This window comes from Tympanuchus pallidicinctus, unplaced genomic scaffold, assembly GCF_026119805.1.
Source record: "Tympanuchus pallidicinctus isolate F22 unplaced genomic scaffold, pur_lepc_1.0 scaffold5, whole genome shotgun sequence".
Taxonomy (NCBI): Eukaryota; Metazoa; Chordata; class Aves; order Galliformes; family Phasianidae; genus Tympanuchus; species Tympanuchus pallidicinctus.
In genome coordinates, this window is record NW_026294769.1 from 67971159 (window position 1) to 67986492 (window position 15334).

At 36.4% G+C, this 15334-nt stretch overlaps 1 protein-coding gene across 2 annotated transcripts in view; it reads right to left on the reverse strand.

The window, feature by feature from the left end:
- The window catches only part of KCNQ3 (potassium voltage-gated channel subfamily Q member 3), a 189400-nt gene that overhangs the window by 10714 nt on the left and 163352 nt on the right, over positions 1 to 15334 (reverse strand). The window contains exons 9-12 of one of the 2 annotated variants that reach the window (XM_052704654.1): positions 14225 to 14251; positions 9783 to 9839; positions 3383 to 3570; positions 2477 to 2579 (exon numbers count right to left, since the gene is read on the reverse strand). In XM_052704654.1, coding sequence (XP_052560614.1) covers positions 2477 to 2579; positions 3383 to 3570; positions 9783 to 9839; positions 14225 to 14251 — 375 coding nt within the window. The remainder of the gene's footprint in view (positions 1 to 2476; positions 2580 to 3382; positions 3571 to 9782; positions 9840 to 14224; positions 14252 to 15334) is intronic. The other variant, XM_052704655.1, reaches the window with a different exon arrangement.

The following is a 15334-nucleotide window of genomic DNA, read 5'->3' on the forward strand; positions in this document are numbered from 1 at the left end:
CTAGTTTACAGTATATACAATGCTGAATCATTATCAACTTGGTTTTCATTTTGCATCTGGGAGAGTTCTGGAGAGGAAATGCTAATTCATTAGGAATGTGGAAGTTCAGTAGTCAGCAACTGAATTTGTAGATAAAAGGAGAAAGTGTTAGAAATACCTAAAGTGTCCTTGAAAAATTATCAGTGTAACATTATTATTATCGCTGTGGCATTGTTATTATTATGTGGCATCATTATTATTATCATTACTACTGGTAGTAGTAGTATTAAATATCCTAGTAACAATAGAATCATGGATGTAATGTGGATCCATGCTGACAAGACACCTTGAAAACTGCTTGACATACTTTTCTAAAATACTTTCCTGTTTATTTATCTGTTCACACTTGTATCTTGGAAGGTTAAACAAATAGGTAATAAACGTAAGAATGAAATATCATTTAATTTCTTAATTAATTATCTTCTTAGGCTTGAAATCTAACTATTCAACTCTGTTACTTGTAAATCTTTCAGTGTTTGAGTTTTCAAAACTTGAAACGTGATTATTATAGCCAAAATATGTATGATAACACCCAAACTGTATTTAAAATAGGAAATGCACTGTTAGTGATTTCAGTTTAAATTCCTGATTATGACTCTGGAAACCCATTAAGAGGTCTTGTCTGAATGAATTGCCTTCTACTATCCTTCAAGGTCTGGATAAACTGTATAAGAGGAAAAAAAAAAAAAAGGGAGGAAAAAAAATCTTGGCTTATGATTGAGTTTAAAGGAAAATTACATGAAATCAATTAGATTTGCACAGGATATGGGAGAGGAAGTTTTGCAAAAATAATGATGACATGCCTTATGGAAGTGTACAAAATAGGGCAGATGTAAAGCCTGCATTTGAAACCAAGCAGGTATCAGGAGGAAAAAAAGGGGGAAATTATAGAGGGAGCAAGAACGGAGAAGCTTCCAGCAGGATGGAAGCAGTATTAATTTTTATTTTATTTGTATATATTAGTCAGACAAATCAGTATTGATAAAAATGATAAAACGAAAACAGACATCATGCTCATACAGAAGAAAATAAAGTATTGAATTCAGAACACTAACTTGTTATGGAAGTTCTGATGAGAATGAATTGGACATACAGACAATTGCATTTTGTGAAAGAAATACCATCTGTACACTATTTTCCTTTCTCAGCCATTGCCTGGTTATTAAAAATGAAGTTCATTGTGGAGGTGAAAAAGATGAATCCTGCAGGTCTTTAGCTATAATCTACCAACACAAGTTGTTATAGCATCCATAAGTTAAAAAAAAAAAAAAAAAAAAAAAAAGCTTTTCTGAAGTCATTAATTAAAATACTGTAAATGAATGTTCTCTAGTAATGCAGGTCTTACTCTGTGATACCATCAACTGAAAATGTGAAGTAAGATCTTTCATCACTTAGTAATTGACTGGAAGTTGTTCTACATGGAAACCACACTGTAACGGAACGATTGTGGACTCACTGAGAGCTTTGGCATGAACTGGGAATACATGCAATCATAATCAGTAACAATGGGACATCTATCCCATACACTTGAAATTGATTTATGAGCCCTTCCAGATTTAGAGTATATAATCATCTTCTTTGAGTATTTCTAAAGAACATAGTAATTGGGGCACTCCAGACTTTACATTTTTCAACTAGGTGTAGTAACGGCCTGATCCAAGATTTAACAACTACCAGAAAAAAAAAAAAAAAAAAAAGAAATGCAATGAAAGCAGAATATTTTCCTTGACAAAATTATAGGGAAAGAGTAAAAAAATCTGAGAGGTAATAGAGTACAGTGAACTAATTTTGTGTTTTTGACATGCTAAGCACATTATCAATCCTTACTAGAATTTTTAGCTTCAGGGAATATTTCATTTGATGCAAAACTGGACACAAACCATGGACTGATCAAATGGAGATCTCTCTCTATTAAACTATGACAGAGAACAACGTATATTGCAGGGTCATACAAATATAAATAAAGAATATTTATGTCAGTTGAGGATTTGTTGCTAAACTAAAATTTAAGCTTTACATGAATGTTACAGTAAGTTGAGCAGTATACTATAATTATAGTATTATATTATTAAATTATTATATTAATATATATTATATTATTATATAATAATATATATTATATGTTATATTATTATATATATTGTATATTATTATATTATGTATATTATTATTATAGTATATTTTAATCATAAGGTGTATAATATTGTTTTATAATAACTATGTTTGTGGATGGTCTTGAAAAAAATGGCCCAATAAATGTTACTGTAAAATATTTTCCTTCCTGCATATTTTAAAAGAGGACTTTGAAAAGGATTTGCCAGATGTTTTTCAGTTATCTACAGTTGTCTAGTCTATTGCATTCATAAAAAGAAGAACAGCAACAAGAGATTTCCTAAAGCAAACACTCAAAAACTATGCAGAGGTTAAAGACATTTACCTGACAGCTCTGATGGCTGTCTTGAATGTTGGAATCATATCTTCCATAAGAAAGTCACTACTGTCGCCTCTCTCTTCTCCCCCAGGTTCCCCTGTTCCTGCATCTGCAAGGTAGGTCACAAAAAAAATGTGTGAACATCTGACAACTTAAGTGTAATTTAGTAAAAGAACATCTTTTGCAGGTTTCTCTTACTGATCTCATGTAATTTCAGGGGAAGGATAATCAAGTCCCCAGAGAAGACACCCAAACTATATCCATGGTAGTATGGATATATGTTCTGAGGCCAGCTGGCACAATAAAGAAAAAACTGCCATTGAGAAAACATGCCAACACAACAGACAACAACAGAAAAATGTGTTGAGGGAAGCTGAGGAAAAACATCCTGTCTTATTGCACAGATACCCATAAATGGAAATGCTGGGGGTAGCTTTCCTAGGGAGAGTGGGAGGGAAACATCAGTTCACTCTACAAGACAAGGTTTAAAGGGTTTGCAATGAGTAGATATTTATGGGATACCTGGTCACAGGTCTGGATGCAGTCCTGCTGGGAGTTGCCTTAACATATAATCCCTGCTAATAAGCACAGCCATGATAGCAAGTGCTTTTGGGGGGATACAGATTCACTGACCAATGTGCCCTATTGTCCCATTCAAGTAGGTTGATTACATCACCAGCCAAATTCAATATCAATTGCTGTTTTTTGGAGGATCATTGCCTTATTTCAAGCACTGTGTTGCCTGGACACCAGCATTTGTTTCCTGGAGCTTCCCCAAATGTGCCACATAAAACCAGGAGATGGCAATGCTTGTTCCAGAAAGTTGAAAACCTTAAACAGAAGATGCAGAGGAAGAAAGTAAAATGGGGAGAAAAAGGAATGGATAGAAAGAAATCAACACAGATGGGCTACCTTCTGAGCTTTGCCAAAAAGCGTACGCTTTCATTCGGAATGCAGTGCGAAAACGCTCCTTATTATTCAAGACAACATTCTTAGGCTCTTTTGAAGGACTTTCTTCAATGGCATCTACATTCAGAGGGGTAAATAGCTTTCCTTTAGTATTGGTACCACGAACCCGATCCAAGAGACCCAGCTTTTGGCTACAAAATAAGCAAAAGTAATCATTTTCCTCCTTTGTACACTTTAAACTTCTTTTCATGATTCTTTAAATATAGAAGAGGCTAAATAAATGTTTTGTACACAAGGACACTGCTGGGGCTACCATAATACATCAGTGTCTTTGCAAACAACAGCAAAGCTCCACATATAATTAGCTGATTTTTATGAGAATTTTTTTATTGTATCAATGTTGAAAATGTTACCAGAGGGTCTTGCTATCCTCTTTATGTAATACATCACAATGCTTCAGCTCCAGTACCACATCTGAAGCATTAGATTTTTTATTAAGAAAACATTATTACTTAGGCAGTTATATTATCTAAAGGCAAGGATGCTTGGCCCTTCCCTCATTAGTGCTTTCTTGAACTACTGCATCTACAGCAGACTATTAAATGAATAACTCATGTGCATAGTTGAGAGGAGAAGAAAGGTCAAATGTGCCGTGAATCAAATAAATTGTCAGCAAGACACTGGAAAGGCATTGCCAAGTAATTACTTGCTACCCGCTAGGGCACGCCACCCAGTTCTCTCCATGATTCAATTTCAGTAATTTCTCACTATTCCAGAAATTTAAGTTCAAATTGTGGCAAAATGACTTATTTTGTTGTTCTGATGATTCCTTTCACTGTCCTCTTTCAGAATAATGTACCAGGTATTGTCACATCAATGACAATGTATAGCTAGAGTTACATCTACCTGCCATCTTACTGGCATCAGTAACCCTTCTCATAGCCTAATGACCATAATAGTCTTAAAAGTAATTAGTAATACCACTGAAAACAGCAGAATGAAAGAATTTGCTACTTAGTGTATTAACTTAAGTATGCTCTGAACAATTTGAATGTGATAGGTGGTGTAAACATTTGATTTTCTTGTTTTGCTGCTAAAAATATATTGTTTTGAATACTTGATAAAAAATGTTAAATGTGGGGCTAAGTCATGAGAAGAAAGCCTGCCCCTTACTCCAATCCAACAGTGCAATGGGGAACAGCTCTGGAAAGAGGTGAATTGTGCGCATGTGGCCAAGAGGCAAATCTATGTGGGAAAGTAGGGCAAGAGGGCTCAGTGGAGTAGAGAAAAAAATAGAGCAGTTGACAAGTTTATGAGAGCCACAGGCGAGAGCAAAGCTGAAGGAAAGAACTGATGGCCAGGGTAATGAGATTTGATTGGTATTCAGAGAGGTGTTTGTACATATTGTTCAGCTGAAGCCGCTGAACATGCTGGTGTGGAAGAGCAAGGATGGAGAGGGTCCACCCTGGAAGGACATAGCGGTCAGAGCTAGTTACTTCTTTGCAGACACTGTGATTGGAGAATCTCACTCACAGGACTATTTATTCTCTGTTTAAGGAGTTATCATCTTGATCAGATGGATTTTTATGTGTTCTAGCAATGTTTTTGGAAGCTGTGGATCTCTGGTATCTCCTCTTTGACAGAAGAAGCTATTTCCACCTCAGAGCTCTGCCTGTGGCAGTATACCACCACAGCAGAAGTTTTTGGTATTATATTCTTAAAATAGCAATTTAATAGATTTAAAGAAACAGCAGCTTTCACAGGAGTGCTGACTCTAGTAGGAATACTGCAACTTACAGCATACAAAGTTCCTAATTTATTTCAGCATTGCAGGTTACTGTTGTTGCAGTTATGTTTTTTTTGTTGGCTTTTTTTTTTCCCCAATATAAATTACTGGAGCCCTCATCTTTACTATCAGATTCATATTAACAATTCTTTTGACCCAGAAGGGAGAGCTGGACTAGATGATCTCCAGAGATCCCTTCTAACTCCTGCAATTGTTTGATTCTGTGAAATATCCCTCTCTCGAAAGACTGAAGTACAAACATTTGTGTAGAATGTTTTCTCAGACTTTCTGAATTTTGTTGTTGACAATATTGCAATACTTATGAATGCAGTTTCTGCTTCCCATTAAATTCAGACGTGCATATTAAATGTATAGGTGTATGCAAGTGTGGAAGTGGCAAAACTATGAAGGACTTGTGTGAGTATGGAAACGCACAGCTAGTCCTGATGTATCAGCAGTGCCAGGCCTGAAGTCAGCAATTTGAGGAGACAAAAGCACAGATCTGAGAGAAGAATTAGAATGGTCTTAGTGAATTGCATTAATAACCCAGATTTTGCCCTCATGTAATTTCCTGAGTAATTAATAGCTTTGGGGTAAAATGTACAAAGTACAGACAAATTTGCACAGCAAAAAATCAAGGAATAGTTTTCTGTTTGTAGCAAAATAATATTACTTTTTGACAAGCCAATTTCTGTGGCAGATTAGTCAGCACAAAATGTGTAGAGTAGTTTCATGTTCAGCCTTAGGAATTATTTTAAAAATTAATTCCGTTATGTTTCCTTCTGGGCTGGACTCTGGATCTGACTGATCTGAAGCAGTGCTCCAAAGGCTAAACTAATGGTGAGTAAAGGACCTGAGCAAGTGATTTGCATTAAGGTAGAGAAATCTGTGGTCTCTTTTCTGCATTACTGTTGCTTATCTGTTTTCTCAGAGGCCTTGTCTGAGAGCAGTGGTGCTTAGCAGGACATTCCAAGGCATCTCTGGGAACTTTATTCAAGCTCTTATACACTATATATAGAAAATACATATACAAGAGAGATATTTTTTTTTCAGTTCAGGGACAGAAATTTCTGACCTACCTCAGAACAGTAGTGGTCAAGACTTCATAACCTGCTCATAGATCAAAATAGTCCTCTGCATTCAGCAAAAAAGGCTACTTATTTGCTATGATATTCTCCACTGCATATATAGCTACCCTCTTTTTTAATTTTTTTTTTAATGTAGCTAATATCAACATAAACCATTCCTAAATTGCCTTTCCAGAGTTAACTTTTCCCATTGATAAGTGCCAGCTCATGAACAAATTATTGTCTCAAGACTGTTGCTCAGGCACCTTAGGTTTAGAATTTTACCAATCTGTTTTAACTCTTTAAAATCATTCCTAAGATTGATTTTTAGTCTCCTTTTTATGCTCTGTGGAAGTCAGCAACCTGCTGAGAGAACTGTTTCACTTTGGAATGACTTTCAAGATGGAAAAATCTGTCTGTTATTATTGATTACAGGGAGATCTAGGTGAGAATTAATTTAAAATGCAGATCTCTAGCCTAAACTGAAGTTATGTGACCTGAAGCCTTTCTCGTTAATTTAATGCTGATTATTAACCCTTAAAGTAACACTCACTTATAGCAGGACTTTTACACAATAATGTAGACAACTGTGCTCATACGTAGGCAGCCAGAGCAGTAGAATACTCAGAAAATCAATCTTTAGCTTTACATGAAAAATACCATATGTTGTATATAAAAAATAAACAAAAAAAAAAAAAAAACCTAACAAACTAACTTCTTTCCAGATAAATAGCTACTTATCATCATGGAAAAAAGCAGACTGTATTCTCATTTCCAGGGGATGAAATCTGGGTCTGCTGGGGTTTTTGCTTACATAGTGGTTTTTAAAAACACTTAGGAAACATTTGTTCTCATGACACAATCCCCATCATTAAAACAGCATGCGCATGGCTCAGTCTCAGAGTATGAAGCATGCGCAAATCACATCATCCTTTATGAGAGTGGCTAGGACAGTGGTTCCCACCTACAAGTTCATCTACTGCTGCTTGTCTTTCAGAATCCACCTATTGATATTAGCTGCTTTTCCTCTCTTTGGGACAGTGGTTTCACATTATTTGGCTTTCCCACAGGAAAACAGGATTTCTGATTTCCAATACACTTCCAGAAATCACAAGAAATAACACATCCCAAAAATACTGATAAAAATGCAGAGCATTTTTTTCTGATTGCTTTGGATGCATTGCCATTTCTTGTCTTGCATGCCATTGCATCCTCTCCCTTGTGATGGGATAAAAGTTTTCCTCAAACTTTTATCTTCAAAGTGGAGTCCTAGCATGAGAACTCCTTTATGCTAGGGTAAATACAGACCACTACAAAGGGAGAAAGATAGATGCATTGCAAACTATCTTCGCAGCTGAAGAACAATTCATCTCTCAGATTCTTGCTCTTGTTGAGCAAAGGGAATTATTTTGGAAAATCTGGGAGAAGAATTTGCTTTTGGGATATACAAGAGATGGCTGGCTTCTGCAGCAGATGTTCTACCCTTGCTAAGAATAAAGAGTGGGAACCACTGAACTAGAAATACTGATTCATAAACAGTCATGCATGGAAATAACGCAGTTACATCCCATCATGCAAGCCAGATACTCTCCTCTCTGTGTTTTGCCTAACATTGGAGTTTCATAATCAAATGGCACATGTATGAGAAGAAAAATAATGAATCAATACTAAAAATGAATAAAACACATCCCTACTCCATGTATTTACCCTTTTCACCTCACACAGAGTAATAATATTCAGTAATAATATTCAGGAAATCTTTCCATATTTTTGCAGTTTATCTAGTCACTATGCTAGCTAATCATTAGGTTAGGCTAGTCTCAAGTAACTGGAAGTAAAAGGAAGTCAGGCTTACTCCAGTATTTTACTACATTATCAGCTGTACTATCACTGTGCAGGTGAACTGGGCTTTGAGAAATCAAACATTCTGAATGAGATTTTCAGGAATATTCTCCTTTGCACTTTTCCCAATGGAAATTAGCATACAACTAATATGAAGACAGCAATGAGCCCTGCAGAAAATCTAGCCCTCAGTGAATACTTTCAACTGATCTCTATGAGTCCACGTTTTCCCAATATAAAACAAAGAACACTTTTCTGTTCCACAGTACTTACAAAATTTAGCCAATCAGCTTATCCTTCTAAGAAAATTAAATGATATTTGTTTCTATGGAGAATAACACACAAAAGTGATCAACTTCAAAATAACTGACCGTAACTTCTTAATAACTAATATTTTCTTTTAAAAAGCCACAGGGCACCTAGAATTCAAGGTCTAAATCTGCAAATTTCTGATTTGGGAGGGAAAAATATCCCATTTTAGCCACCACATTTCCTCATCCTTTGGTGGTCCTTACTGGTATTTAAGTGTAGATCTAATTTTAAACGCAAACTCACTTGCCATCCAAATTATCTGATGAGAAATATGACCATGAGTTCTTCCTTAGACTCATCTTTGACACTCTTCAGAAAGAGTCCCTGTTCACACTAACAGGCTTTTGCTCAGTCCCTTTACTCATTCCTCTCTAAAGTGATTAGAAATGGGCAAAAATAAGCAATATCACCCCAATCCATGGGGAGAACAATCCATTGCAAAAACAGGATGGATATTTTTTCACCAAAGAATGCAGCCAGAAATGTAAATAGAAATCACATGGATGTTGACCCACTCTTCACTTTGCAGTGAACATTTCTCCATGTATCAATCACTAGCAAAATCAGTGTTTCTCAAATATTTTGCATGGGCCAATTGTCCTATGAAAAATGGAGTGCTTCACTAGCAGCTCTCCAAAAGATGAAGGGCTTAAGCTAGGAAAGCTGAATTGTGTACTGATGTTTGTGAAATGAAGTAGAAATGAGAAGAACAAGATAAAGTTGAATGATGGGAAGATGTTCAGGATAAAATAAAATATTTAACAATATAGTCAAAATCTTAGTATTTCCAATGATGTGTCTTTCAGAATTTTGGATTGCTACTGATTATTTCTGTGTTTCATTGCAGGAAAATAAAGTTATTGCCCCAAGTCTTAAGTCAGAGTTCAGCAAGATGTTTAAACGTGTCACTAATTTCATTCAGATGATCAAAATCCTCCACTTCCCTGAATCAGAACCTGTAAATACACATGCAGGGATATTGATCTGCTGAACATAAATGCAAAGTAACTTGCATACATTTGTACTGACAACGTTGGGGCTGCACAAGAAATGATTTCCAGCTCTTACAGAATATTTTTCAGCCATAGACTTCTAGATGCTTAGCAGAGTAGGTTAGTATCATTTTCATTCTATGAAAACAGTGAAAAGCACTTGTTTCTAAGCAGATCATTGGCAGAGCTATGACTAGATCCCATGTTTTCAGAACAGCAGAACAATGAACTATCTGCAAAGTCATGCACATTTATTTTTATATTTAAGTAATGTTTCTTTCTTATTTCCCTTACTTTTCATGGTGGTTAGATGAACTACTGCTGTCAAAACAGAAATTGCAGGCAGAGAATGGCATGCAAGAAATATGGAGAGTAAGGCTCAATTGTTACTTGAATGTATATACCTAAGTTTTCTTGTGAGGCTCGATCCAAAGAATGACTCCCTACTAAACATGACATTACTGTAAAGTGAAGAAAAGTTATTAAGATGAGACGTTAATGATTACTCATGAAAAGCTCTATGAAAAAGAATGGGAATAGCCTTTCATTTGTATTTAATGAAATATGCAGTTCAGAGTGACTTTTTTCCCCTTCCTGTTTCGGGAAGTTGCATTCAGAAGAAATCCTGACAGTGAAATTTTCCAGCCTTGCTAGAAATGCTTTTATTTTCATTAAATTGTAACTACTAGCAATACTAAAATGTACCATATTATATTCTCTTATACTCACACAGTAGGAAGGACTAGTACAATGTTCTGCCACTTAAAGATCTCAAAACATATTTCCAAAGGCAGAGGGATATTATTTATCTTGGAGACATAAGGAAACTGGGATAAACAATTTTTTTTCAGTGATACGATAACTGGCCTAGCAATGAATGTGTTTTCCTGCTGTCTAGTTCTACAGTTGAGTAATGCTGTGTGCCAAAATTAAAAACCTGTCTAGGAGCAAAGCCCTAGGAGAAACTTCAAAATTCTTCACTAAAGTGCCTGTATACCCACGATTCAAAATTAACACACTGATCAAAATAAGTGCTAATAGCTATTAAAAACAGTGTGGAAAAATCAAGCCACCAATTACTTCCTGAAACACAAACATAAACACCAGTTTCAAAATAAACTATGTTCACTCTGCAAAAGCCCAACCCAATGGCTGGGACATGTAAAACACCCCAGTATTAGCTGAATGAGAGCATTCTAATAAATGAGGACATTAATGTCACTTTTTTCAGAAAGATGAAAATCCTTTGTAATACATACAAAAGTGCAAAGCATAGGGCGCTGCTAAAGCGCTAAAGAGTCTCTTCCCTTCTTTCCTGTAGTTCCCCTTTAGATACTGAAAAACTGCTATCAGGTCTCCTTGGAACTTTCTCTTCTCCATTCTGAACAGCCCCAGCTCTTTCAGGCAGTCCTTGTAGGAGAAGTGTTCCATCCCTTTCGTCATTTCTGTGGTCCTTCTCTAGATGTGCTCCAACAGGTCCATATCTTCCCTGTACTGAGCACTCCATGTCCTCATGTAGAGGAGCAAGATCACCTCACTCACTCTGTTAGCCACGTTCTTTTGATGCAGCCCAGGATATGGTTGGCTTTCTGAGCTGTGAGGGCACATGGCTGGCTCATGTCCAGCTTCCCATCCGTCCTCAGGTCCTTTTCAGTAGGTCTGGCAGCTTAAAGCATTGATTAAGGAAGAAACAGCTTATGGCATCTGCAGCATGTAGTCACCATGCTCCCCACCAGTAAGCAATGAAGAGCACAGTATCAGTTACTCTTGGTTTTGGGCATGTACAGAGCTTACAGGTAAAGTGCTATTCTTAACAGAGCAACATTGCAAACCTCTTCAGTACTTATAAGATCCAGCCCACTGCGTGGGTCAACATATTCGTCAGTGCCTCTCACATCTTTAGTTCTAGTTTAAAGTAAGCTTCAGTAAAGCCTTGGCGGTTGTCAAATTTTAATTAGCTTTCTACTACCACAAATCCTTCCCTGCAAACTTGCCTTGGCATTCAATTTCTGAAATGGACTCTTTGGTCATTGCCTTATCCTGTGTTTTTCCCAAATATTCTAAGAGCAAGGAGTTGCTCTTTTTTTGTTACTCTGCCATCTCCTGCTTGGAGAGAGGTTCTAGAAAGATCTGTCATAGAATTCAACTCTTTGGAGTTCCTAAAGAGCTTTCATGTTGCAGAAGAGAAACTGACATTTTCACACAGCTGGGCTTCATTTTTTAATTTTCAAAGAATCACCGAATCACAGGGGTTGGAAGGGACCTCAAGAGATTATCGAGTCCAACTCCTGCTAAAGAGGTACCCTACTATAGATCACAGAAATAAGTGTCCAAAAGGGTATTGAATATCTCCATAGGAGTACACTCTACAACCTCTCCGGGAAGCCTGCTGCAGTGCTCCATCACCCCTACTGTAAAATTCTTCCATGTGTTAGTACAGAACTTCCTAAGTTCAAGCTTTAGGCCATTATTCCTTTTCCTACTGCAACACACCATCAAGAAGAGCCTGGCTTCATCCATTTGCTTCCCCCTGAAGGGGAGATCAATTTATTCTAGTTGGTCTCACATAAGGAGACCAAGGATACCACGCGGCCTCATCAGCCTTCCTTTATGAAAGAGGAAGTGGGCATCCATGACAGCGTTCCAGTCATGTGAGCTGTCTTACCGTGTCTCTGTGATCATGATGAGATCATGACTCTGTGATTGCACACAGATCTCTAGTTCTTCCTGTTTATTTCCCATACTGTGCATTGGTATACAGGCACTTTAGGGAAGCAGAGAGTGCAGGTATCTCTAGAGAGATGCAGGAAGGTTTAAGTCACACTGTTGATAACGTTATCTACTTTGAAGAGTAATTACAAGATCACATTAGACAATTGAGAGGCATTTCTCCACAGTTTACTAAAAAGGCAGCATTACCAGGCCCCTCTCTGTCACAAGGAACTCCATGCTCTTCCCCCATGAAATGTAGTTTAAAGCTCTGCTAACCAATCCAGACAGATTGTTCCCCAGAACACTTTTGTCCCATTTTCTCAATTGCATTCTGCATGCTCTCTCAAAGGTCTGCCCAAGATCACAGCACCCAAAGCCTTGATCTTTGACACCATCTTGCCAGCCAGTAATTTACCCAATCTATTCTTGTCCTTATTTTATTAACTTTTTATGTTTTCTGACTATTCTGAGAAAGATTTGTATGAATTCTTCTTTCTCCATTATCAACCACAGTTCAGAAAGTGAACTTATTGCTACAGCTTGCCCATTAAGTACTCCACTATGCAAGACTTTGGAGACTGAGTGCACTGACGGGCTGTTCTCTCCACTAAGACAACATTTCCTTATTGCCCATTCAATTCAATATAGCCTTCAACACAAACTGCAGTACAACTAATGCACTAATATTTCCCATGCTAAATCAGCACAGGAAGATTCAATCTTTTTTTTTTTTTTTTTTTTAAATTTAAATTACATGGTCTATAAACAGGAGTTTTATGAGAAGTGGGACACGGAACTGTAAAAACAAGCAGATTAGAGCTCAGCCTCATATCTACTGAAGTCAGTGGATGCTTTCACAAGTACCATAATTTGTCTATTTACTTAGAGGAATTCCAATCTTTTTTTTTAATAATGCTTACTTCTTTAAACATATTGTTACTAAGGTTCCCATTCAGAATTAATGATGATTTTGCTGAAGGTTGTTTCTTACCTAACAACATAAAAGCAACACATAAACTTCTAGAACAAGGACCATGGGATTACGATTTTAAAGATTCTGTGCTGAGAGTCATAATTATCAGTTTTTAATCCAGTTCATCCATATTAAATGCCTTCTACTGGACTAAACGATAGAACAGCTCAGAAAATACTGCAGGAATTGTTCTGTCGCTGCAGGTACAGGAACTTCTCTTGGAAGCTGTAATTCCCTGTCAGTTTACAATTTTTCCTATAATTCTTGCTCATTTTCTCCATGTTTTAAATGAGAATGAAAATGGAGACAGCTTAATCATAGGTCTTTGTGGAACTATTTATCTTGCAATACCTATTGACTTTCATTGTGGATGATCCACTGATAGTAGTTTAGCATTTAAGTGCTTTATGTGTCTGACCTAAGAGATTGAATTCTTTTATGCGCTTTCAAATCTGTAATTTTGCTAAAGGGGTTATGAATAATTCATTTCCAAATATGTCTCAAACCTCGTATGTTCACTAATAGGGTCTGCTCTGCTGTAGTCTTCAATGACTAACCAGTATTAGGATCTCATTTTCTGCTTATAAAGCCCCAAAGTTACTGGGAACTTTCCCATCTACATCAGCAGAGGTAAGAACAAGCCCTTAACTCTAATGTAGCCTTTGTAGTAAAGTGAGAGAACTTGATTATCCTATTGATCCACCTTAGCCTTTCATCTTCATATTTATCATCAAGAAATCTGAGAATATGTTGAAATGACACAGACCTGATCCCTTCCATCCAAACATTGCTCTGTGCGGTGCAACAACATGAGACAGAACTTTAAATTCACTGCACAACAACTTGAATGCTTAACTTTGCCCCTATAGCATAGGTCAGGAGAAATTTCTATAGACTCTGATTAATCATAATGAACAATAAAGCTGCTTACAGACATTTAGCAAGCAACACTTTCCAGTTGTACAATTAGCATTTTAGCTATGTTGTTAAGTTGGGAAAAAAGCAAGCAATTAAGAAATGGACTGGTTAAACATTTTTAATGACTACCTATGGTGTTAGTAGCATGTTTTGGTTAACAGCTCACAAATCCACGAAGAACCATTTAATCCACATTCTCCAATAATGTATTAAAAGAAGACTTTAATAATGACAGAAGCATACCTGGCAGTACCATCCAATTGCTCTTTCCTTTTATAGAAGAGGAAGCATTGTAAGAAAGCATGGAAAGAAGAATTACACAATAAATCCAGCAAATTCTTTTAATGGAAATTGTTAATCTACTGTTAATTGTTTACATTTTTTTTGCTCTGTGATCAGATCATTACTGACAACAGAATTAAAAGCTTTGACATTATGTTTTTAGCTAGTCATAAAGTAAAGTAAATGAAACACTGAAACCAATCTGTGTTGCTAAGAATGGTAATCTAGGCTTTTATGTGAAGTTAATCCCTTGCCCTCTCTCCCAGGACCTTACTTGCAAAACACCTCTTAAATTTCAGGTTATGTTTAAATCACAGAAGAACCTAGTACAAAGGATAAGTTTGAAAACACATTAGTGAGTCTAGACTTCAGGTGAACATGAGAAGTGTTCTCTGAACAAAATGTGAGGTCAAGGAACCCTGTAGGAATCACAGTGTAATGGATAAGGTGGGAATAGATACAGAGTGAGAAGGGATACAAAAAAGAAATATACTGAGCCTTAATTAAACACTTGTGCTTTTTCTTAGAGATTTCCTTTGGGACTGATGGGAGATTAGTTCTAAAGAAATACACTGTGAATAAAACAAAGGAAGAGGTAATATTTGGTTATGATTTTCCCTTTGAGAAGGCAGAAAACTGAAAAGTTTCTTCAAGTCAGTTTTAAGAAACAACTGGCACTGCCATACTAGCAGAGTGAGTACAGCCCATCTATGCTGAGCAACAGGTTAAGAGCACTTGTTTTCAGAATGAAGCATAACAGCAAGCCCAGAATGAATGTTGAAATGATATAATATATCATAATATTATGATTTATGATAATATGTCATAATATTATGATATTATGATATATCATATAATTAATACTCATTATTACCAACTGATAATCTATAGCTAAAAGAATGGGCATTTAATGGGCATTTTTGTGTTAATACCTCAAGTTGAAACAAGAAAAGTTGAGTATCAAACACCCATTAACTTACAAGCACAAATTAATTATAAATGTTTTATGCATGAAATGCTTTCCACTGAACTCTGGAGTGGTGATCATAATTGGGATTAAAAAAATAATGA